The 24,879-nt window shown below is 43.6% G+C and overlaps 3 protein-coding genes across 3 annotated transcripts; 1 reads left to right on the top strand and 2 right to left on the bottom strand.

Annotated features, from left to right (window-relative positions):
- Nucleotides 1-894: 894 nt before the first annotated feature.
- Nucleotides 895-6,184, bottom strand: eif2s1b (eukaryotic translation initiation factor 2, subunit 1 alpha b). The gene is made up of 8 exons (XM_084560752.1): nucleotides 6,030-6,184; nucleotides 4,216-4,458; nucleotides 3,699-3,778; nucleotides 3,417-3,568; nucleotides 3,228-3,334; nucleotides 3,040-3,137; nucleotides 2,805-2,948; nucleotides 895-1,556 (listed from the first exon to the last, which is right to left on the bottom strand). Exons 2-8 carry the CDS (start codon nucleotides 4,454-4,456, stop codon nucleotides 1,431-1,433), a joined length of 948 nt encoding a protein of 315 aa, XP_084416878.1. The 5' UTR covers nucleotides 4,457-4,458; nucleotides 6,030-6,184; the 3' UTR covers nucleotides 895-1,430.
- A 98-nt stretch (nucleotides 6,185-6,282) lies between these two features.
- Nucleotides 6,283-10,064, top strand: atp6v1d (ATPase H+ transporting V1 subunit D). Its single transcript, XM_084560753.1, has 9 exons — nucleotides 6,283-6,492; nucleotides 7,936-8,053; nucleotides 8,310-8,389; nucleotides 8,483-8,550; nucleotides 8,640-8,684; nucleotides 8,802-8,905; nucleotides 8,986-9,052; nucleotides 9,134-9,212; nucleotides 9,308-10,064. Exons 1-9 carry the CDS (start codon nucleotides 6,452-6,454, stop codon nucleotides 9,450-9,452), a joined length of 747 nt encoding a protein of 248 aa, XP_084416879.1. The 5' UTR covers nucleotides 6,283-6,451; the 3' UTR covers nucleotides 9,453-10,064.
- Nucleotides 10,065-10,161: 97 nt separating this feature from the next.
- Nucleotides 10,162-24,568, bottom strand: pals1b (protein associated with LIN7 1, MAGUK p55 family member b). The gene is made up of 14 exons (XM_084560169.1): nucleotides 24,347-24,568; nucleotides 20,995-21,467; nucleotides 19,742-19,950; nucleotides 17,359-17,436; nucleotides 15,085-15,204; nucleotides 14,821-14,982; nucleotides 14,170-14,247; nucleotides 13,900-14,083; nucleotides 12,851-12,919; nucleotides 12,687-12,758; nucleotides 11,946-12,107; nucleotides 11,662-11,864; nucleotides 11,304-11,414; nucleotides 10,162-11,171 (listed from the first exon to the last, which is right to left on the bottom strand). Exons 2-14 carry the CDS (start codon nucleotides 21,320-21,322, stop codon nucleotides 10,995-10,997), a joined length of 1,953 nt encoding a protein of 650 aa, XP_084416295.1. The 5' UTR covers nucleotides 21,323-21,467; nucleotides 24,347-24,568; the 3' UTR covers nucleotides 10,162-10,994.
- Between the last annotated feature and the right edge of the window lie 311 nt (nucleotides 24,569-24,879).

Raw genomic sequence — 24,879 nt, 5'->3', positions numbered from 1 at the left:
CTTCCCCGGAATTTGGCACTTGAGTTTCTCATGAAGCATAAATAACCGAAACAAACTTTATTCTTGTTCTTGCTCACCTCAAGAACAAGAACTCTCACTTCTCGGGCTGCGAGAACCAAATGACGTTATTTTGTTCTCGCAACTATTCTGTGATTAGTCAGAAATCGGAAGTGGGCATGGTCAATGCGGTAAACGCTAGCGGCCGCTCCGCACTGGGAGGGCCGTATGAGGACCGCAGCGTATGTCACACACGCAAAGCATTGTGGGAAATGCACGAGACACACTATTTTCGGATGTTATTTTTGATGACTGCGGGAAATTTGTTCTTGTTCTCGAGGTGAGCAAGAACAAAGTTCTCAAAGTCGTAACTGCGTTCCCCTTCAATACCGCACCTTGACGTGGCTTTAGAGGATTGCATTTCTTTTGCAACGCTAAACTGCAGCACTACAATAACGCATGGTGCAAGCAGTAAAATCTTTATCAATACTCTCTCCAGAGTGTGTGTGCTGCCTCCATACAGGAATGAAAGGGAGTAAAAGTGATATCAAGTCTATATCAAGGCTTAAAGATGTACAAAATCATGGCTTTGAGTTACGGTGACACACATCCACCAATTTGCCCATTTTTTAATTAGCTGGGAGTTAGGAAAAGTCAGGCAGCGGCAAGATGACAAAGCTGAGCCACAAAACTGAACAAAGTTCACCTGGCCAAACACCCTGACCCCAAGCTGCTTAATGATTGATTCTTCTTCTAATATTTGTAATATAGAATTAAAGGCTTTGATTTATTTGTCTTTAACTGAACTAACAATCAGAGAGATGTTTTTTATTTGTGCTGGGATATGATTAAAGGGAAAACAATCCTGTCCCGTTTCATTCATCTGACAAAGACGCATTGAGATCAAAACTTCCAGAACTTTATTGATGCCATGTGAGCGAAACAAGAGCATGCCTTGCCGGTAAAAACCCTTTAAACTGGAAGAGAATCAGCACATGATGTCACCGCTGACCGGTGCAGCGACAGACGAGCCTATGCCTTTCCCCTTTAGCCAAAAAACATCCAGTGACCAGCCAGAGATGAAGCGCAGTGGAAACTGAAGACACCAGGCTCTTTTAAAGCGAGAGGTGAAGGCCACCGCTTGTAAACAGCTTTTTTTGTTTGTTTGTTTTAGAGTTATTATTTACTCAAATGGGTCAAAATAGAAACTAAGTTGACTGAACCATCCGCGTGTCCAGGTCTGGGTAAGAAGAGTTACGTTCTTCTGAGGGAAACCTCGCTAATAAAACAAACAGGGACGTTCGCCAATAAACTAGATAAACCCCAGTTAATGTTTGCAATGTGAAAGTTAACATCTGTTGGGCTGAGTGACTGTGGCCATGTCTGTCCACATTTTCTCCTTCCCCCGCCAGCCTTCGTCCCGAGGAGCCACGCTAGTCCTCCGTCTTGGCCTCCATCTCCTCGGCGTCGTCGTCTCCGTCCACCTCGGCGTTCTCCCGCTCTAACCGCTCCAGCTGCCGGGCGAGCTCTGTCTCATCCGTGTCTGTCACCACCTTGGGCTGCGGGACACAGTTTTACCGTTTAGTTATTTGTGCACACACAAAAGAAAATTTCAATAAAACCTAGAAGATAAACCCAGAGAGAAACTGTGTAAAAATGGAGCAATGTAAAAATAAAGATAGCAACGCTGTAAAAATCAAGCTGCAATTTTTGAAAAAGAAAAATTAAAAAAATTAGAGAAGAAAAAGAAAAATTAGGTGAATAAAATTACAATCTCATGAGAAACTAATTTTAAAAGGCTAGAATAATTTTACAAGACAAATAACCATGTTTTATTTATTTAGACTACACATATAACAATTTTTTTATATGTATAGTCTTTTAAACGTAACATTTTTAAAGAGTTTTAGCCTTAAAAATACTAAAATATTCTCAAAACCTTTTTTTTATTAATCAAAACCAGTTAAATAACTAAAATGTCATTTTATTTACAACCAGATTACCATGATTTAAGCTCAAAGAAACAGAGAGAAACCAGAATATTAGCCATGTTCCCAATTTGAAGAAAAGTTTTGATATGGATTAAAAAAATAAAAATAAAAATGGTTTAGACAAATTAAACTGGGTGGCCATACAGTCTGATGCTTGGTCTATAATCCCACAGATCTATTCATAGTCTAGATTGGAGCCCACATCTTTGGGAGCCTTAATATTTTTGGCATTGTTCTGTAATTACACCTCCCAACCACTAGTTGGTGTCTAGTCAAATGTGTTGAGTCTCTCTGTGGTTCAGACAATGGAGACTGGAACAGAGTGACTCACGCTGGAGTTGGGAGGACAGCTCATTTTAGCGGAATCGTTAAAACACAGAAAAGAGAGAAGACATCTGAGTAAATGGTGTGAAGGAGGAAGAAGGACGGAGAATATCTGGACAGAGGCGCTTTTAGAGTACTATACTTGTGCGCTCGTCAGTCTGGCTCGCTCTGTAACAACGGCACCCAAACGCTAGTCGGCGCTGTGTCTTTTTTGCCAGTCGAATTAATTTTTGTTTCCACTTCCTGCTTCACTTTCAACAATGGCGACTAAAACCTTTGCCGAAATTATAAATAAAGAAGATAGATCTTCAAAATGTGCAAGGTTATAGCAGTAGTAGCCATGTCTAAACACCCAGGCACTATGTTCTTGTACTTGTATATGAACTTCATGGTTCAGGTGAAGCTATGACTTCTACATCAAATCCTTTTCCCGCTGTACATTTTATGAAAAATGAAGAAGAAGAGAAGTGTTAGGAAACTGAAATCACTCACCTCCATCTGGATGTTGAAGACGCCCCTCTTCTCCTCGATCTTCTCCTTGATAGCGGCCATGGCCTGGTTGAGGACAGACAGGCCCTCTGTGCGCTCCAGGGTGGTCGTCGTCATCACGTAGCGAGGGGGAGCGATCAGATTGATCTTTAACGAGAAGGCGACGGTGTCACGTTTTACCAAACCAGCGTCAGCAGCTGAACATGCGGCTGAGAGTTACTGGGGCGGTGAGTAATACCTTGATGGGCATGGCCTCCGTGGAGCAGCCGAGTCCGGCCCTCAGAGCTTCCTTCACGGCATCAATCCCCTCGTAGCCATAGCACGCCACTTCAATGTCTGCGGGAGGGAGAGGAAAACATCTCGGTTATATCTTCACCTCATCGATTTTTTTTCTTCCTATTTTCAAATGAGGAACAATAAACCAACCTGCTCTGATTTTGACAGCCTGTGGAGTGAGTCGCCTGTTGATGTTGTCAATTAGCACGTTCCTCTCTTCCTCCGTCAAATCCAGGCCGTCGAGAATGGCAGGGTCTCTGTGAAGAGGCGCCACAAAAGAATTACACACAAGCTTAGACGTCTGCAATCTTTGTGTCGTTTTCACGATGGGGCACTTACGACACGGCCTGTTTGAAGACATCGTAAGCGCCGTATCCTGGCCGCTTGTATTTCTCGTCAAACACCCAGGCGGTGCGCTGGTACAAGCTCTCCAGCTGCTCGTCCTTGCTGTATTCCAGCACCTCTGCCACGTGTCGCAGGATGCTGTACACCTGCGAACACATCAAATCAATAACGTAAAGGTCGAACTCACAAAACCCCCCTGCTCAAAAACTAATGTTTGGAGAAAGACTAAAACAACGACTATGTTTTACAGGAACACATAATAAATATCTGACTTACAGTTTTGGATTTGGTGAATTTGTCTTCACACTTGATGGCCTCCTCTGGTGAAACTCTTCTTTTTGATAGATCGATGTATCCTGAAGAGAAAACACGGGAAGAAACACAGTTTTAGACAGAAAACTTTTTCCACAAGACAAAATCTGAATGAGATAAGGCTAGTAGTTCAAGCCCAGTAGTAGTTGTGCAAGATTAGAGATAATCCATTACTAGATCCACATGGTAATCAATCAATCAGTTGTAGATTAAAAAAAACACTAAAAACTTGCAGGATCAAGTTTCATAAAAAAGTAATATTTCCTCTGTTTTAGCTGTTCTTAACATTAAATAAGAACATGCTAATTAATTTAACTGTTGGATTATTGATAATAAACTGATATAATAATAATAAAGTGATTGTTCGCATTCAGGAAAAGAAATAATAATAGTCACAGTTTTTTTGCAGCGGTTTGTTCCTCAACTAATAATGTGCAAACCCCTCGTCCTTCACGTCCCCCGGCCCAGCTCCTGCACTCACCCTTCTCTTTGTCTACTCGGATGACGACCACGCACTCGTTGCGTCCGATGCGGATGAGCTTGTTGATGGAGCGGATACGTCGGCGAGACAGCTCGCTGAGGAGGATCATGCCCTCGATGTTGTTGTACTCCAGGAGGCTGACGTAGGCGCCCATCTCGGCGATGGACCTCACGTTCACCATCACTACATCCTCCACCTCTGGGAACCGGTGCTGGTAAAATCGACAGCTGAGCCCCGGCATCGCTGCGGGGACGGGGAGACAAGGCGGTGAATGTTTGCAGCTTTAGACATCAGGATCGTGTTTGTTTTTTTTTTTCGTTTTTTTTGTTTTGCAAGTTAAATATCAACTTAGAAAATAAATGTTGTGGCGATATAATCAAGGTTACCTGATTTGGAGTTGAAGGATACACAGTTATTAACAGATAGCACATTTTACAAACGGTGTGTGGGGGTTAAAGGTGCTGCTGACCGGGATTTTTAATGTCTAAAGACAAGACCAATAAATTTACTGATTTGGAAACTAAACTAACTGAACAGATCCCATCCTGTTTTTCATCTGAGTAGTTTTAAGCTGTGGATATAACACAGATAGATAGATAGCATCTAGAGCCGTGGTTAGAAACCAAAAGGGGATCCAAGATATATCCAGAAAGATAGAAAAACATATCCCAAAGGCTGTTTAATCCTCTGCTCTATATTGAGAATTATTAAATAATTTCAACCGCTTAAAAACTCTGCGATGAGATATTTTCATCTTTAAAGGAGTCACCAACAAACTGCAATAGCACCACTGATCCACAGGCCATAGAAAACAAGTAAAGCTCTCTTTCTATGGCACAATGAAGCATCTACACGTTGACTGTTCAGACCTGGTGTCAACATGCGTCCTGAATGATCCCACTGCAAGTGACCCGCTGAGAGTACAGGTGTGAACACAGCCGGGACACATTAAAGATCCATTTGACTTAACACATTTAGAAGCGGGTCTAAGATAAATAACACTTATGTAAAGTATCTAAGCCTGCAGAATCAAACATTAATTAAGTAAATTCATTTCTGCATCATCAGTACAAATCAAGGCCTGGCCATATGGTTGTAAGCACAGACTCAGTTGTCAGTTCAAGAGGCAGACCCAGTTAAAACTATGTGTTATTTGACATTTATGGTCATTTTTAGAGGCTTTAACACTGTTATATTGATATATATGGTACTGAGGGGCGTTTCTAATACTGAGACTAGCGTCGCTGATATGAAAGGCGTGGACAAAATATTAGACATATTAGAAACACCCCTCTAATATTAACTGATAAGTCCAAAACCATTTGAATGACACGTTTACATCTATTTTTGGAAGCTTTTACAGCTGTAGCACATCAAAATACTGAGTTTAAACTGGACAGTATTAATGTGAGCAATATGAGGCGACGTGTCTGGCAGTTTTATTTCACATTTTTGGCTTTGAATGGGCTGATGCAACGCAGACACACGACAATCTGCCTTCTGTTCAGAGTTAATAGCGAAAAACTGACCATTGAGTCAAAGGAGCCCATTAAGAGTAAATGTAGCATGTTAGCTTTAGCTTTGTGTGGTCACGACTATCATGTCCTATACAAAGAGACGAAATGTTTTCTTTTTAAGAACAATAACAGTGACTTTAGTATCCGTTAGCTTCCTAGCTAATAACCCGGCTTCCAACTCACATGCGGCACATGCACCGCCGCTGTGGCTAGCCGTTAGCCAGCTAGCTAGCTAGCTAGCAGCGCCGTCCGTTCATCGCTCCCCACCAAACACCTCCTTTATCAATAAAAGCTCACCTGCGTCATATGGTTACGGAACGATACGCTTGAATTGTCCTCCCTGGACGTGTTCACGTGTCCGGTTATACGCTGTTTCGTGTTATTTTTAGTGAAGAATTCGGGCCCGCTAGCTCACTTTCATGGGTGTGCTAATTTCTCGACCCGGAAAAAGATCGTCGGAGCCCCCGCGACGCGCGCATGTGCAGAACGAGCTCGGTGCCGTCACATGACCAGAGACCAGCTGATCATCACGGACGGACAGAGAGAGAGAGAGAGAGAGGAGTCTGACAAGATCACGACCATTAGCTCGGTCTGTGCGGTTAATCCTGCGCGGAAAACACCGTTTGTTTTCTGTTGTTTTATTAGAAATAAATTAGGATTAAAGTTCAAGGTGTTAATTTTTAAGAAGCGGAAGCAAACAGAAGACTGCAGCCTCCAAGATGTCTGGAAAAGACCGGATTGACGTATTCCCCTCCAGAATGTAAGCAGCTTGTTTGCTAGCTAAAGCTAACCCACTGTAGCTTCTTAACCGACTAATATAACGCTATGTTGTGGAGTTATTTTTCTCCAGGATTGTTTATTCCGTGCACGTATCTCATATGAATCGACCACGATGTTGTCTTACACAAACTAAAACAGTGTTTGAGATATAGTGTAAGTGCCAGGTTACTGTTTGAAAGAGGAAGAGTGCCTCTGTTGTCATGTGATGGTTCCAACATCATCCAAGTGTGAGCTGTCAGCCTGAGACAAGTTGACCTCCACACAGAAAACTTGAAACACTGAGTAACTAGAGTATCTACTGATATCAGAGGCTCCCTGTGTTGTCTGCAGGCTCTGATCATTTTACCTTATTGATCCACCCATGATCCAATCATGTCTGTCTTTAAAGCCTCAGTGTAGAAGGTGTGTGTAGGTAACATGGATAAAACATTGTCTTGTGATAAAACAGATGAAGAGTCATCTCTGGTTGCAAATATAATATAATATCTATTTTTCCACATCTAGGTCGTTGTGTATCAAAATGGCAAAACAAGGGCAACTGGAATTGCTTTAGTTGTTGCTCAGTAATTTCCAGTCACTTTCCACTGGGACTACATGGAAAGACTCATAAATAGCTCAAGAAAAATAAATAAATAATAATAATTGTGCCACATAAATCTTTCAACGGGCGAAATCTCTGGAAGACAAACAGAGGAGGGATCCCTCTTCTGGGACGGACAGTCTTGCAATAGATGTTTTGTGTACAGATTAAAGCCAGCCCAGCAACGAGTTCACTGCATAAATAATCAGGATGACAAAATTATAATTAGTTGTAAGCATATGGAAAAATGTGATTCAGGACAAACGTATACGAATCTGAATCACGTGATTATCTGTTCATTAAGAAGACCTGGAAAGAGGACAGAGTACACAAACATCTGGAATGAGGATTTAACAGCCAGACGAGAGAGAGAACAAGAGGTTCCATGTCGGCCGGTGATCCAGCAGCAAGAAGCCAGAGTTAAAATAGAACAAGCAGGAGACAAGAGGGACAAAGAGAACAAGATCATATGATTTCAGAACATGTATCCACATATAAATAAGCACACAACTACAAAAGTTTTTGTAGTGTGACAGCGCGAGACATACTTCTCACCAAAAATAAAAAGAAAATAAGTGAAAAGTAAATGATAAATGGTTGAAACATCCATTTTTTCACCAAAACAAAATGTCTAAATCTACTAAAAATAATTAAAAAGACCAAGCAGTAGCATCAACGAGTCCAGGAAGTGAGACTCCGTGTGCTCTTGTTTGGTTTTTCTGTGGCCAAACACTGTCCAGCTGGATGTTGAAATGTAGTCCGCTGGATGTGGAACTAACGAGTTTATGTGAAGACCAGATCCCGATACATATTCCTTCAGATGTGTCCTCTCTTTGTGTCCAGGGCTCAGACCATCATGAAGGCTCGGCTGAAAGGAGCACAGACCGGCCGCAACCTGCTCAAGAAGAAAGCCGACGCTCTGTCCATGCGCTTCCGCCAGATCCTGCGCAAAATCATCGAGGTCAGTTTAAAGTTGATTCACACCCGATTTGTTCCACTTGGGTTACGCCACCAGATTCTGTACTAAAGCAAAGTCCTTATGACAGAAAATATTACCTAAAGTGTTTAGAGGTGTTTATTCCACTTTCTAGCCATAAAGTTGAATCAGAGCTGTTAAAATTCACATTAAGATGGACTTTATTGCAGGAATTAGACAGCATCCGTTTTTGAATAACTTCCTCAAAGTAGATTTCATCTTGTTATTTCTGCTTCTTTAGACTAAGACCAAGATGGGAGAGGTGATGAGAGAGGCGGCTTTCTCTTTGGCTGAAGCCAAATTTGCAGCTGGGGACTTCAGGTATGAATGACAAGAGGATTATTATTATGATGATGATGATGATGATATAGTTGTGGTACATCTGTAGTTTCACTTTGTATTTCTGCCTTACAGCACAACCATAATCCAGAATGTCAACAAAGCCCACGTGAAGGTCCGAGCCAAGAGAGATAACGTGGCAGGTCGGCGTCAAGAACGTCTTTTCACTTTTATCATCACTTTAAGATCTCATCACTGGAAGGTATTTACATGTGCTGCTCTTCTCTTACAGGCGTCACCCTTCCCGTGTTTGAACACTACCAAGAAGGCGGGGACAGTAAGTCGCGTCTCGCTTTTGTCGATTAGCTGTGAATCTGCATCGTGTTTAAATTAAATTAGTTGTTTTTTTTCACCTGGTCAACGTTAAGAGAGCCTCCTTGTGTTTACCTGTCAGGTTACGAGCTCACTGGTCTGGCCAGAGGAGGAGAGCAGCTGTCCAGGTTGAAGAGGAACTACGCCAGAGCTGTGGAGCTGCTTGTGGAGTTGGCCTCCTTACAGGTAGGTGGCGCTGTTACAAACATCATTATTTTACTCATAGATAACAGGCTTGTGACTTTTTTTTACATTTTTGTTTGCAGACATCTTTTGTCACTCTGGATGAAGCCATAAAGATCACCAACCGCAGAGTGAACGCTATTGAGCATGGTAACTGTCGCCTTTTTCCTCAAAGATCTTTAGAGAAACGTGATTGTTGTGGCTTTAATTATCTTTATTCCCTTTTAACAGTGATTATTCCCAGGATTGATCGCACCCTCACCTACATCATAACGGAGCTGGACGAGAGAGAACGAGAGGAGTTCTACAGGTGACGACATAATACTTTATCCTCTAAACGTCTTCTCTCAGTACCTCCAACAAGTCCACGACACTAACACTGAAAATGTTTTCTGATCCGCCCAGGCTGAAGAAGATCCAGGAGAAGAAGAAGCAGCTCAGGGAAAGGACGGAAATCGAAATCGCCGCCCGTTTGGCCAAGTTGGGGCCCATCGCGGAGCCCGCCAACATGCTGACGGAGGAGACGGACGAGGACCTGCTGTTTGAGTGAGGCGCCACCGCACGCCGTCAGCCACCGACGTCACTCATCATCCTATTTATTCTGTGCCTCTCCGGCCACGTCTATGTCTTCTTATGGAAGTGATGGAAGTTGTTTTTTTTTTTTGTGTGTCCGTGTCTGTGATGATTTGTTCTGTTGTTCCAGTGCTGGATGGCGTGGGCGTCGTTTCACTGTACAGAAAGTGTTGACGCGCTTTGGTGTTACCCACCAGGGACAAAATAAACTGTTTAAATGATCATAATAACAATAAGAAGAAGAAGCAAATATCACAAAGAATATATGTTTACACGTGGGTTTGCGAGGGAAATTAACTTAGTCATTCCGTGTGACTGATCGGTTTATAGATATTCCAAGTTTTATCACGTCGTGTAGAACCATTGCATGCTGTAAAAGCCTAAGGCGGTTGTTGATTTCAAAAGAGTGTGTGAGCCTTGTGTTGCGGAGACGCGTTCCCGCCGCTGACCTCATGTGATGGGGAAAGTATTACCTCACCGGAGGATGTTAAACCATGACACCCGGTGTGTGACCCTGCTGTAAAAACGTGATGTGCAAGTCAACAAAACCCAACAGTTCACCCCAATAAAGATGTTCTACATATCCAAACGGCGTCTCCATTTCCTGTTAAGATTCCAGCGAGTATTTAGGGGTTGATCTGGGTCACATTTGTGCTCAAAGAACAATACTCCAAGCGTATTAAATATCCAGAAAGCCATTTTTAGTGCATACAAAATATATCACATGTTCACACGCATTTGTTTTTTATTTAACACAAAATTGTGCTTAGGAATTCATACCCTGCAAAGAAGCAATACAGTATTTGTTGGACTAAGTGATATGATGTCTTCTTCTTACAATACTGGTGGAAAAAAAAAGAAAGAAAAGAAACAACAATCCCAGCAGTACTTTGGAGCGTTAAATACTGAGAGTAACCAGCTAGAGTCTGGTTTGTTATCACAGCATAAATGAGACATGACATAATACTGACACTGGTACAGAGGAAGACCACAACTGTGCAGGCTGCAACAGATTTCTTGCCTGTCCTCCTCAGTGGAAGACAAGTGCTTCTCTTCTGTTTGGTATCCATGTAAGTTTTGGATCGTTGCTGCAAGTCCCGGTACTGTCCCGTACTGTTTCAGGCGTCTCACACACACATGCACACACAAAATGTAACAATAAAATATTTGATCCTTTTCTCTAGAAAATATATATTTACAATTATAAATAAAACTATTAAGAATAGGATAGAAATGTTTCTATTTGTTTGATAAATGAATAGAAGGGAGATCAGTGACGACCTTCATGAAACAAAATAACCAGAAATCACCCACGAAGACACACACACACCAACAGAAGAAAGAAAAATGAGTCCATCCCTGCAACACGTGGTAACGATTGCCTCCTCTACAAACGAGGAAAAAAAAAAAAAATTAAAAATGTGCAAGTGAAAGTTCAGCTTTACCGCCGTCCGTCATTCTTTTTTTCGGCCTCCGTTTTGCCCCATCCCACCCTGAGGCTCCGCGTGCTGGGACGCCTCTAGCACAGCCAGGAGGTGGGCACCCACTGTGGCTCAGTGTCCAGTTTATCTATCAACCTGCGCAGCTCGTGGAAAGCCTGGTCCGGGTCCATGTTCACGATGGTCGCGTCGAAGAAGTGGCCGAAATTGTGCTCCATCTCGCGGGCCTTTTCGATGACGTCCTTCAGCTCGTCCGGCTGCGACACACAAAACAGGACGTTTAAGGCGACCGGGTGGAGCTGACTCCTCTAAAATAACTATTCTCTATATTACAAGCAATATGCACAACTTAGAAAAAACAATGTTTGCTTGTATTGTCAACTTTTTACCTTTGGTGTTTTCCCCTCTGTGGCCAGCAGGGTGCGTAGTCGTTCCTGAGAAGGAGGAGCGATGAAGATGACATATGGCTTGAGGTTGGAGGATCTCAACACCTGCAGTGACTGATAGAAGGAAAAACCAAGGCACAAACAAACAAGACATAAAAAAAACAGGATTAAAATACAGCAAAACAAACATGTTGTCCCAGCCAGAACACAATTAGAGACGTGAAGAATTATGTTCAGGATATGAGAAGAGCTCATTGTGTTGTGGTGCGGTCAGAGCGGTTAAGATCGCTGATGAAGAAGCACAAAGAGGGCTTTGTAATTAACACGCCGGACAAAAATAACTGAGCGCTCAGTCTCCTACCCTCGTGTGCAGAGAGAGCAGGCAGATGCGTCCGGAGTTGACGACATGCCGCACCGAGTCCGTGCTGGTGCCGTACAGATTCTTCTCATACTCCCCGGACTCGATGAACTTCCCCGTCGCCAAGTCGGCCTCGAAGGCAGAGCGGCTCACGAAATGGTACTCGCGCCCGTTCCGCTCGTGTATCCTCGGGCTTCTGGTCGTGTCTGCGCCGTGAAAAAACAAAAGAGCTATTATTAATTTAAATGATTGAGACGTGACGCTGTCGAGGCTTCGACGAGGCTTACGTGGAACGGCGACGGCAAACTTCTCCGGTTCAATGGACAGGAGCCTTCGGCGTAGCTCATCGTGGCCGCTGTTGGTGGGACCGATCAGAGCTATGGGGCGTTTGCGATTAGCAGGCTGGTGATAGAGGGACATCTCCTCATAGGTCAGGATGTCATCGTAGTCTGGGGAGACAGTTTGGGAAGGGTTAATGAGACGTCCTACACTCTTCTGTTACCACCTGTGATACCTGAACTCTCTGTGGAGGCAGGACATCAGACTATTACATTACTATTCCCGTCCTGAATGTTTTCTTCACATGTTTCGCTTCATATCCAACTCTTATTGTCTTGATCTTGAACAGGTCATGTGTCAGTCTTACTATATATATATATATATATATATGTGTTTCTATGTGTGGCCCAACAACACCCCAGGTTCCTCCAAGCCATTTAGGCACCTGTCGGACACCTGTTGGTGCCTCCTCTGATCCCGTCTGTGAAGGCTGAACTAATCTGACCTGTGACATGCCAAAGCCGCCGCGAGAGAGACGCGACGTGTCAAGTCCAGCTAACGTGTGGGGGTTAACACCGGCGGCGTGTGGACACTTGACAGCTGCCCGGTGCGTAGGCGGCCCCTCGCAGGGGGTGGCAAACGAGGAGCGACAGCGGGATAAGTGTTGAGAGTGTTGAGTGTAGCGCACTTTTAAATCAGCTCATTTGTCCACACGCCGATTAGACGAGAAGAAAAGAGAAAGTCCTTACCGGTGCTTTTGTTCAAGTTGGACGTGCTCTTCTTCCTCTGTTTCTTGCTCTTCTTTGCATACCAAAGCTTGCCTGGACGTGTTAGAGAAGGAGAAATTAGGCAGATGATGATATTTCAGCAGATCAAATCTGAGCCAAAAGAGCCTGAGTGTGTTTCTAATCACCTTGTTGGTCTCGACTCCTGTCTGTTATAGTCTTCCTCAAGGTCTCTCTCTGTTGCTGGAAACCTTTACCTGGAAATAAATAAATAAATAAATAAATAAATAAATAAAGAAGTGGCCCACTTTCCATTTCAAAGTGCTTAACCTCTTTCTCTTCTGGACACAACAGGATTGGGTCAAAAAGTAATCGCAAATAATTCTTGGTGTTTGCTCTAATCTGCTTGTCGTGCCAGATGGGTGGAGACTTGTGCCAGGAGAGTAGTCACTTGCTCTTCTGTCACCGGGTGTCAAGCCACTGCAAGGTGTAAATTATGACCCTGACTGTCAATACGTTAAGAAGTAATAGTCCCATGTAGCTGCATTATTTATTCTGTACATCAACTATTTCTGTTTTTATTTCATGTCTCATGGGTTTTAGTAACTAATCTGCTGTTTTGAAAGGAATAAGTATTTGTAGTTTTTGTCAAACAATATGTCTTCTTCAAACACAACAGACTATGTAACTGTATTACAGGCACTTTTCGTGGCTGTAGGGACTTGATGAGCTCAAGAAGTTTTATCAAAGAAACCAAGTTTCAGGTTTCAGCTACCCCAACTAAACCTCTCGGCCATCTCTAAGCATCTAATGTACAGTTTTAACTTAACTACAGCTGTAAACAGCAATTCATTTGAATTAATTTACACATTTTGTCTGTGCTTTATGGATGGAACGACAGTTTTATCAACTAAACGCTGCACTGAAGTTTATTCATCGCATCAAACACTGAAATACAAGACCATGCCTTGTGCTGCTTAATTCGTCAGAAGTCCTGCTCTTATGGTTTTTTGTGTGTTTATATAGTAAAAGGATTTTGTAGTGACTTCCTGCTTTGTGTATGACATCGCATTTGTGCAAGAATAACACATAATACAGTCAAAATACACAGCATATCAAGAACACATTGTACATTTTACAATAATAATCTGTAAAGTATGTTTATAGATCGTCCCGTGTTTGTAGCAGCATGTCCTTGCAGCTGTGATACGCCCTTGTGACACAGTAAACTACATACCTGGAACGAGTCCAGCCAGGGGCTGGTTGTCCTCGTCCCCATCCCTGTAGGCCTGCCACCAGCTGGGGTCGTCTTGGCTGATGACGTGAAGGATGTCTCCCTTCTGGAAGGACAGGCCCAGCTCCCGACACGGCACGAAGGGATCGTCAGAGGGGTCGTAGTCAAAATAAGCCCGTACGTGCATCTGAGGACAAGGTTTACAATAATTGGGGTTGCACGCACGCAGACAGGCATTGTCACGCAAACGCGGGCGAATCATTAGAGACTTACCACGGTCTGTCTGTGTGGGGCAGGTTTAATCTGAGCGCTTGGGATGAGGAGGAAGGTCAGAGTGCCCTGCATTTGTTGCTGCAGGAAAAGGTAAAATGCAATGAATTAAACGTGACACGCACCTCAGGGCCCAGACTTCTAGCTTCATAGCTCTGTATTTGTTATATTTTCAAAGCACATCTAGTCAAAATAGCTGCCAGGGTATTTATTAAATTAGATTTGAATTCATCACAAAAAACACAGTTATTTGGATTAAGAATAAATGTACTCATTAGATAATAGTGATCTTGGGAAACTGGAATAACTGCAGTATGTGTGACTGCTCTGCTACTTGTCTTAACTCGTCTTTTGGGACATTTTTCTATCCCCAACGTCAAGACACATATTTGAACCACACCTTAATTCGATTGTGCTGTGACAGTGTGTGAGAGGATAGAAAAGAAGGTAGTGAGAGTGAAACCTGCAACCACGACTAACAACGTCCATCAATATTGACTTAATTAAGCTAACTTTGGATAAATTGAGCTGGAAATGCATTGAGAGTGAGACATTTTCAAGACATTTTAAGCGCCTATAAGGAAGATGGGTTCCCTCAAATTACAATTAAGCTTCAACTATGTTACTGGACACCACTTTGATAACGCCCCTCACCAGCAAGTCATGGACTTCGTTGACGTGCTTCCCACGCAGAGGAACCCCGTTGATCTCCAGGATCTCATCTCCTTCGCTGAGGAGGCCACTGCGCTCTGCTGCACCGCCTTTCACCACCCGGCTCACCACCACGCTGTCCATGTCATTGCGTACCGTCGCACCCTGATGGGAGTTCACACAGACGACAGCGACAGAGATGATCTCACTAAAACAAAGCCTCGGAGGACAAGACATCGTAACGTCTAATGGCAGAGAGTGTCTCACCAGTGGAGTGTCCCTGGTCTTCTCCAGCCGCACCAATTTAACCGTCTCCCCAAGGTACTGGGTCACACTGCCCTCTGCCATCTCCTGCACTGCCACGCTGTCGTGGACCTGCATCAGTGCCTGCCACATGAACACACAGAGACGGACAACATGCAGTAGACACGTAGACGAGCAACGTACAGGAATGTACAAACATGCAACGGAGGGAAACACAGACAGACAGGAATAAAAGAGGAGGCACCGTGAGGAGAATGAAAGAGGGGTGCTATGATATGTGGAAATAAAAATGATCATAACACCACTTTTAGTCAGACTTGTGCTTGTTAATATAAACCAATGAAAGAGAAGTGACACCCCAAAAAGACATGCACCTGCAACCAGAAGCCTATGCACCTGCCATCTTTTTTTTTTTTTAACAAGAGCAGCCAGCCAGCCCACCTCTAAGCCAGAAATAATACACAGACTGCTCCTTCACTTCATTTAATGTGACAAGAGCTCCGTACCCCACAATTAATAACCGTCGGTCCAAATTAGTTTCTTTATCCGGCTGCGGAGGGGACCTGAGAGAGCAGAGGGCCGGGCTAAAGCCTTGGCATGCACACAATCCGTCTTAATCTCCCCGTGCGTTTAGGAGGCAGAATCCACCGCCATCAATCATCAGACACCTTCGCCTTCCCCCGCTCCAGAGGAAACCGTGTCCCAGAACATGGTGAAAGTGAAAAAAGGCGGATTTGAGGGGGGGAGAGGGGGGGGCCGCTGCTCTTTCCCCCTCACGTCTCCATTAGTTTTGGATAGGAAGTTGTTTACCTGTAAACTCATGCGATCCTCTGGGCCCCCTGCAGAGAAACTGACATAACCTGTTCCAATTTCTGCGCCACGGGGCTCGCAGGCTCACATCTCATCACTCGGCCCCCGCTGGCCACACAGTTTCGAGTCAGTGGAGGGGCTAACGGGCCCAAACCCCACTGGGAGGGGGCCGGGAGTTCACACGGTCGCATGGGTCAAACATCAGACCCCGGGCACATTGGAACTGTCAGGACCCTCAACCGTAAAATCACACACCTGAGGTCTTTTCTCACCTTACCGCCTCGGTAATGGACGATGACAGTCCGATAATGTGACTCCATTTTTCCCTACAGAGGAATCACTGGAGCTTAAACTGACAAAGGCAAGAGTGTCAAGTTAAGGGTGGGGGAAGTGGCGTAACGCTACCTGTGATCCTGATAGTTCTAATGAAGTGGCGCACCTGGGAGGAACATCTTATTTGTGCCAGCAGCAGCCTTCGTAGCGGTATAAGATCATTACTGAACAGGTTACAGCCAAGTTGAACCTCGTTAAACTCAACTACAGACCTGTCCCAACAAAAAGGAAGCTGTCCGACTTCGATGTTGCCTACAGCGAAAGATGATTAATGACGCAAATTATTAATTACACACTTTCATAGTCAGTCTTATCCAGTTGTCCACTATTCAGTTCGGTTTATCGTATTTTTTATAATATTAGAGACCTTCTGGACGGATCAATCACGTCTAATTTGTCTGTTTTCAACAAAAACACACAGGAAGACACAAACCAGCAACAACTTTAACATTTCTCAGAGAATTTCTTTTTTTTTTTTTTTTTTTTTAATTGAACTAGTCATGCTTCTTTCATTGCCAAGACAGATGACTCTCGTTGCCACCTAATTCTATAAACTTCCTTTCTCGAGACCAACCACATTAATCTCTCCAACTAAAGACGGAGCAGTTGACCTTGAAAAATTGAGCTACACACATAAACACAAATAAAAAGGAGGAAATCAATGTGCCGCAGAGGATTAAACCTGTAGAATAACCGTCTCGTTTCCCCAAGTGCCTTTTTACACAACGATCAATCCGTGCTGGATCAAGAGCCAACAACACGCTGGCTTCGTCTCTTTCACCATTTTTTTTTATGTAAAACATCATCTTTCTGCGTTTTATTCATAATCAAGATACACATGTTCACAACAGGGATGTGAAACTGTCCAGCTGTCTTTGAGCTGCTAAGCCGCTACGGTTTATGGTATATTCTGAACTCAACCCTGACCCCTGACTTCCCAGAGGAAGGTGCAAGAGAAACAATTACCCTTTTGGACGTAGTACAGAATAACATTATTATAACTCCAATGTACATTAGTTATCAGCATATTAACTCGAGTTGGCCTTTAATGCCCACAGATTGCTGAGGTGCCGTCTTAAAATCATATTTGTGTGGGTTCAAGGTGAAGTCACGGTCGGAAAAGTGATCTCTGACCTGGAGGTGAGGATTGGTGAGCAGAGCTCTGAGCTCCAAGCCCTCCTTCTGTTGGCTGGACTGGAGGATCTTCTGCACCTGAACAGACACGGGGACACGTTACAGTGAGATGAATTATAAATCTGCAAGTGTGAGCTATAAATACAATGTGCGAGTCCAGTCAGAACAAAATATCACGACACTCGATGACTTAAGGGCCCTCCTCCATAGTGTAATCCTCAAGTCAATCTTAGTAACATTTGTATGCAAGGTATTCAAGGCAGAATATACAACAACAATAATATTAAACACCACCCCACCTAAAAATGCCACTCTGATTTCTAATTACGTTGCATTTTATTCTACAATTTTGCGAAAAACAGTTGGAGCAGCTGTTCTTTTGGTCTAACTTCACCTGTTACACCTGCTTGGTTTATGATTTTGTTGACATTAACGATCCAACATGGCTGCATCAGTGATATTTAACCGAGTGTACTCTTAATCTAAATCATGTTCAGACGTACAAATTAACGATAAACAAGTAAATAATATTCCTGCACTAAATCGTAGCTTCATGAAGGTTATGGGTTTCAACATTTGTGCTGTTGGGACTGTATTGTGTCGTAATAACACATGTTTCGACACGCGTAAACTGAACATAACAACAGTCGTGAAGAATTTAGAGCAGGGCTGTTGTATTATATGTGCCTCATAGACTGGCAAGTGGGTGACAGAAAACTGCTCGTCTTCACTCAAGGAACTTGTTAATTGTCGTTGTGAGCATTTATGCATCCATTTCACCAAATCTAATATCCATAAACGAGAAAAGCGCCCAACTAAACAGCACATCATCCATATGTCTCTTTCTTTCTTCCCTCCTCTCTGTTGCCGTCTGTGTTGCCGTTCAGCAGAACAATGCAGTGGCCGTTTGTGGCTTGGACTCTCCGCTGAAAGATGACAGCAGGGCTTTTGGCTTTCTCTTACTCCACCCTTCTGCCTCTTCATCTCCCGTTTGGAGCTTAGTTCATCCATTACACTAATCAAAGCTCTCACTAACAAGGTGACGCACTTTCCCCTCCCCTCTCCTCCCCTCCCCCCCCAAGCAACGTGCTGCACGTCGGCCCACGCCGTGGTAAGCTGCTGCGAGTTTCTTTTTCTGGCAGCCCAGATCCTGGCCTCCTTCCTGCGGTGTGCTGCTTCCTGCAAGGGCTGCTGGGAGATTAGTTCGCCCAATGGCCAATGTGAGTGTCACACAGCACAGCCACTTAGTTTAGACACACAGCAGCTCAAACTCTTAAGAGCTTCGGGTGCTGTGCCTGGTGGGTGACTGCACACGCTGTAGGAAGGAAGACAATGTGTGTGTCTGTGTGTGTGTGTGTGTGCAGCAAAATAGATTATCACACTCAGCCCTCTCTATCTTCAAACCACTCCTGTCATGACTAGAATAGCAATTCTGCTGCAGTGCTGCTTGCTGTCCCCTGAGTGAACCGTACGCAGCTCATAGCCGGCTTCGTCAAAACAGGTTCGACTATTGCACATGCGAAAATCACACCTCTCCGAAAAGTCTGTATTGCACTCTCTCCTGTTACACACATCAGAAGCCGACACTAATCTTAACGAAGCGCTTCTTTGTGGGTGTAGCCTGTCATAGACGCATAGAGCTTCTGCATTATTCATAGAAAACAGTTTCTGTCTCTCCACCAGCTCTGTGCTGTGTGGCACGCTGGATCTCTGAACACTCAGTGTGCAGGAGGCTCGCTTCTGCCGGGACACGAGTCACTTACCGTCAGTTTGCTGCAGCAGACACCAGCTGGCCTGTGTTGTGCCTAAAAGGGAAGTCATGTGTAGCTGATTCCCACCGGCTCAGGCCTGAACCACAACTTTGTTATTTAAAAATGCACATACGCTGGAATATCAAACCACACACTTTAGTTCACCCCTTCCTCGTCCTTCTGTGCCAGTCATCTTATCCTCTTTTCACTCCGATTCTCTCATTTACATATTTCCTGCCTTCTTCTTTCCGCTCTTTTTTTATGCCCGGCTTGCTCAATTTTCATGCATGGCCCTGATCCTACAAATCCCCCAATTTTTGTTTTCACTCACCTCCTTAATCACAAGACAACTTACTTCATAATTATTCAGACTCCCGTGGCTGTCTTCTGGGCAGCTTTGTTGAATTAATCATCACCTCAAGCCAAGATTTGTCACGCTTCATTGAGTATGTTCAATTTCTTTACTCACAGAGGTGCTTTCAGAGTAAATATGGACTGACAGCGCCCAAAGCATAAATTTGAGAATACAGTCTGTGTGTGACACAAGTTGATTAGACTTGTGGACACTTACATCTATAAAACTGTTAGACCTTAGCGGCGTAAAATAAATTAGCAGGTGACGTAATGCGTACCTCCTGGCAGAGGTCCTGTGCTTGCGCCGTGAGGGGTGAGGTGGGACTGACTCTGCTCATCTGCTGGGACACGGCGCTGTAGATTGTGTAGGCATTCCTGAAGTCCTCCTTGGCGAGGAGCTGCGTTATCAGCTCCACGTCCTGCTGGCTCTGAGCGTCGGTCAAGCAGTGCTGCACCCACTTCAGAGCCTGCAGCAGCTCCTCCAGCTCTGAGGACAACAAGGCACAGGCAGTGAGGGACAGAGAAACACAGGTCGACAAAACTTTAAGACCTGAAGAGAAGACGTGAATGATTTCTTATTTCTGTCAGGTTTAACTGTCTGACAACAAAGGATTAAAATGAAAGTCATCAACATTTATCAAAGGTTCCCACCGGCACATTTACATACATTTGATGCACTGACACCAGACTTATATCGCACATAGATCTCACATCCTAATACTTTTAGAGGCAAAAACATTTTAAATCAAACTGGACTGGACTTAAGGCCTTGAACCAACCCTTCTTTTTTACCCCACTGCTTTAAGACATATGGTTAGATGTGCACATCTAAATCAGAACAATGTGTGGCTGTATATTCTTTTACTTAAACTTTTGATTCAGTTCAAGGGTTACTGCATTTTTTTGTGGCAGACAGGACAGTAAAATGACATTTAAGAAGTTTTCCTTCTTTATTTGGTTGTTTTTTGTGGAAAGTAATCGCAATAATTCACATTATACAGTAATCTTTTTTTATTTATTAGACTAAAATCAGCACATTTAATAGATCAGAGAGCTTAAAGGTGGCCTAACACCAATATCTTCTGAAATATTTGCTATGCAATGATAGCGGCGTCACAAAACTACTACTGAAGACTGTGTTTATGTCTTCATGTCATACTAAATGTAAACCTGAGTCAAGGTCAGATCAGACACAGATTGATTTCTGATTGACCAAAACTGTAAGAACTGCTTTTGTCCTTCCTCAGCTGCTACAGACTCCAATACCCCTACAATAATAGACACTAATGGATTTTGTGACGGGTTCAACTAACCAGTATAAACCACACCGACCTCGTCTGCTATCAGCTCCTGCTCTGCCCTTTCAACAGTCTTTGTTTTGCCGTCTTTCGTTTGCACAGATTTTTTTGTAAAACCTCACAGCTCTCTATTCTCTCAAACATTCCTCCGTCCGTCTAACCTCCCTGAACTCTGCAAAGACCTTTCAACCCTCACTGCCCTCCTCAACCCCCTCCTCTTCCTCTTAACTCACCCACTACATGATCCGGGGAGCCGGCGTCCCTGGTGGCCTTTTCCTTCCCATCGAACGTGGGGTTGTCGATGCCCACTTTAGGGTTCTGCGACAGCTTCTTGAGCCTCAGAGAAGCGTCGGGGTCGATGTCGTGCCTTCCCCTGCTCTCCTCCTCTCTCCTCTTCCTCAGCTCTTCCTGGTAATGCTGGATCCTCTCCATGTGGGCAGTGGAGTGTGGAGATTTGACGAGGTTACCTTCCTCTCCGGGGCAGTCCACGGCCCTCTCCCTGTGGCTCTTGGTGGGGTCAGAGCCCTCTTGCACATAACCGTTCATATGGGAAGTAATCATCCCTGCTGCGGTGCAGTAAAGCTCAAACCACCCCAGTGTTTCCTGAGATCTACAGGAGCGTTACGAGTGACGGGCGCTGAGGCTGCTCAACTCAGGACCCCATAGTAAGCCGGTGGAGTCTGTAGTCCTTTATGATTTTTCCATCCTAGAATACAAACAGAGTTGCTGGCAGTCATCTTAGGACACTACAGAAAGAAGCTGAAGGGTTTATTGTCGGAGAATATGCAACATTTTTTGAGCACTTTCTTATCCGTCTGAAACATTACAACTATCGTATCAGTTTCATCTTATTCCGTTCTGATTGTCAGAAGCTGTAACGACCAGTTCATCAGAAGTAACTCAGCTGCTCAGCCGTCTTAATCAGATATTTATTCTACGCCTAACCCCCCGATTTATTGAGTTAAAGTACGTCAGTATTCATGTATTTTATAAGCACGCTGATGTCCACTTCCTTCCAGCAAGGCTGCCTTTTGATCAGAGCCAAACGTTTGCTCCGACCTCCTCTTATCTACCACACCGCTAACCTAAAAACCCTAACACGGAAAGCTTTCCGGCCCCGATCGCCTCAAATCCCTTCGGTTCAGTCTCATCCAGCCTTTTGTGCTTGGGTACACCTGTTCCAAATTGTTCACCCTGAAGAGCTTAACCGAAACATCCATCTGTAGCCTGCCGCACGCATGCGGATAAATAAATAGAAATAAATTAAAAAACGAAACGCACAACTAGAATTAGCTCATCTGCTGATGGTTGATGTTGACTTTGTTGTGTCTGTTGTGGATTGAAGTCTACTTTCGACGGTGCAACATGCATTAATCTGGACTGAGAGATGCTCACTTAGAGCTTATGTTAACTCATTTTTTATCTGTATTTTATAAAAGTTGATCATTTTGCAAGATACGTTACTGGGTGAGGAGTGAAAGTGATTTTCCTCAGATCAAACTGACATAAAAATACATACTGGAAGCCATAAACATGTCTTCTGTGATCATATAATGTTTAAATAACATATCATGGCTTAGGTCTTTCTCTAACCGACTATAATTTAAATATATTGCAGGCTTAACACGTACCTGTTTGGATTTCTTACCAGATCTTCCATATTAAACCTTCCTCACTGCTGCTGCTGCTGCTACTTACCAGTTAAAGACACAATTTGTATTCATAGAGGAAGTAAACTTTAACTAACGCTCATGTCATATAGTCAGTCACACCCCCCATCCCATGTCAGCCATCACCGCATGGCAGCCCTCCCCCTCTTCTACCTACTACCCACAGCTAATTACGTCTGGCAGGTCTATCCCCCTCCCTGCCTCCCAAAACCCTCCCCTGCGGAAGTGTTTAGCTGCGTTTAGAGTGGCGGTGCACTGCTGACAAACAGCAGAGACTGCCAGCGGACCATCTGTTCCCGTGGGCTTAATTAAGCCTGCTCTACTCCAGCTCAGTGGGCACAGTAGCACTGGGAGGGATGCTGGGGAAGGCACACACGCACCTGGGTTGGAAGAGTGAGAATGAATGGAGGTGCACACACACACACACACACACACGCCCACCTAAACCACATAAACCAACTTCAGCACCTCTGAAAGGTGACAAAGATCATGAAATGAGTTTGTAAAATTAAATAAGAGCTAATCGCGTAATCATGTGATGCCAGATTAGACAGTAAGCTCGTATCACGTAGCCTACTGACGGTGTAGACAGAGGGCCAAGCACGCTTATAAAACAACTACACAAACGAAAGGGATCTCATTACAATCTTTAGAAATAAATCTACACATTATCCTGAATTCTTCTGTCCTATTATAACCCCTCACACATAATTGACTCTGCTGTGAAATAAATCCACAATTTAGCAGGTGACAGTGTTGCTGGAAATTAGATTACTTCCGTCAAATCAAAGGTTCGCACCAGAGTTCACGTCTTCTTAGCTCTGAGAATACATTCAGATATATAGTCCTGCTATAAATCTCCCTCCGTGACTCGTATAATGTTCAGTTTGTGTTGAAACTAGCATAATAAATGTGATAATTCAACAGTATGATCACAGAGGAGGAGGACATAGTTTATGGTGACGTTAAGCTGGATTGAATGAATCGCAAAAGTGTTTCTGGTTATTCAGCCAAGCCCAATGACTATAACGGGGGGTTGTCAGAAAATAAAATGCAGTTGAATCAATGTCTCGCTAACCTTCATGAAGCTGTGATTTAGTACAGGACTGATACAGAAGGCATGTAATTAATGGACTAGCAAGTTAGGGCATGTGTTACGTTTTGTGCTGGTTTGTTCCATGATAAAAATGTATTTGGTGAACGACGTGAAGGTTAAATCAAGCTGGAATTTTAAAAGTTTCTTAGTGGTTAGTAGTTTTAAACATAATTGTATTGGCTACTGGCTTACTGTTAAAATAATATGTAGTAAACCATTCAATATTACACATGGTACACATGATTTCCTCACACTCCTTGTATTCTTGAGAGCTAAACATGGAAAATCCTGACTGTGTCATTGCAGCACAACTTTAAGCTTCTTTGCAGCACCTTCCCAAAACAAATAAACAGTAAACTAACCTGGATTATTTACTCTAAAACAGCTAGAATACTCTTCACTTACACTTTATTTCATTTTTCTTGTAAGTTTAGCGTCTTAAACGATTAATAAAACAAGTTTTAGTTAATAATATTGTCATTTTATCAGGGGTATAAGTTTAACAACTGGTAGCTGCCAGTTTAAGGTAAATTTTCGACATCTAAATACAACATCTTTTCTGTTTTGAAGGAATAACTCTCCGTTTTGCGCAACTTTTTTTTTTAAAGAAAAGACGTAGCACGTTCACACAAATGTACAACAATAGACATACTAGGCTCGTCTATTGCAACAAACCCTGTATTTAACTGAAATGTGTAAAACTTGTTGTTGGTATTAAGCGCTAATCGCAACAATAGCACCAACTTAGCTTAGCAGCTCTGTGAGGCTAACGGCGAAGCTAACGGTAGCTGTCCCATGACAAACTGTGTGTGTACTCACCACTTCAAGAAAACAGCCCGCTGAATGGGTTTTTACTCAAGGCGATTCTTTTTTTTTTTAACAATCCAGGGGTTTAAAAAAATGTTTCTGGTTCATGGGGGGAAAAAAAGCACAACCCCCTCCCCCGGTGTTCACAGGACCGCTTTCAGCCGCGGCAGTCAGTGTGGGCTTCGTCCAGGCACAGTCGGGACACTTGTGGCCATTGCTGCTGCTGCTGCTCCTGCGAGAAACTGCGCCCGTTGTTATGAGCCGTCTCCCTGGCAACACTGCGGCTCCACAGCGCCCCCTGTCTGACAGACACGTAATGACCGCAAACTGCAGCCAGCGCTTCAAGACAGAGGGTTTTAATCACTGATTAAATTAGTGACGCAGAGGCTCTACTTCAATAAAAGTAGTAATACCACTCTATAAAATACATGCATTTAAGATCATATATGTATATTATTATAAAAATATAATTTCTTTAAGACTGATGACCTGAATCACAACAGATGTGCAATAACAGAACAATTAAACTGCTTTGCTCTTATTTG

The sequence above is a fragment of the Chelon labrosus genome (genome assembly GCF_963514085.1).
Source record: "Chelon labrosus genome assembly, chromosome: 14".
Classification (NCBI taxonomy): Eukaryota; Metazoa; Chordata; class Actinopteri; order Mugiliformes; family Mugilidae; genus Chelon; species Chelon labrosus.
Note: the sequence above shows the minus strand (reverse complement) of the source record. Positions and strands in the feature narration are given on the sequence as shown.

Coding starts and splice junctions, on each gene's coding strand:
- pals1b (XM_084560169.1), bottom strand. CDS start 21,322: ATGATTACTTCCCATATGAACGGTTATGTGCAAGAGGGCTCTGACCCC. Junction 17,437..19,741: donor CACAGGACCTCTGCCAGGAG/GTACGCATTACG, acceptor GTGTCTGTTCAG/GTGCAGAAGATCCTCCAGTC. Junction 14,084..14,169: donor CCCCACACAGACAGACCGTG/GTAAGTCTCTAA, acceptor CCTTGTCCTCAG/ATGCACGTACGGGCTTATTT.
- atp6v1d (XM_084560753.1), top strand. CDS start 6,452: ATGTCTGGAAAAGACCGGATTGACGTATTCCCCTCCAGAAT. Junction 8,390..8,482: donor TTTGCAGCTGGGGACTTCAG/GTATGAATGACA, acceptor TCTGCCTTACAG/CACAACCATAATCCAGAATG. Junction 9,213..9,307: donor GAACGAGAGGAGTTCTACAG/GTGACGACATAA, acceptor TGATCCGCCCAG/GCTGAAGAAGATCCAGGAGA.
- eif2s1b (XM_084560752.1), bottom strand. CDS start 4,456: ATGCCGGGGCTCAGCTGTCGATTTTACCAGCACCGGTTCCCAGAGGTG. Junction 3,569..3,698: donor AATTCACCAAATCCAAAACT/GTAAGTCAGATA, acceptor ATGTGTTCGCAG/GTGTACAGCATCCTGCGACA. Junction 3,138..3,227: donor GGCTGTCAAAATCAGAGCAG/GTTGGTTTATTG, acceptor TCCCTCCCGCAG/ACATTGAAGTGGCGTGCTAT.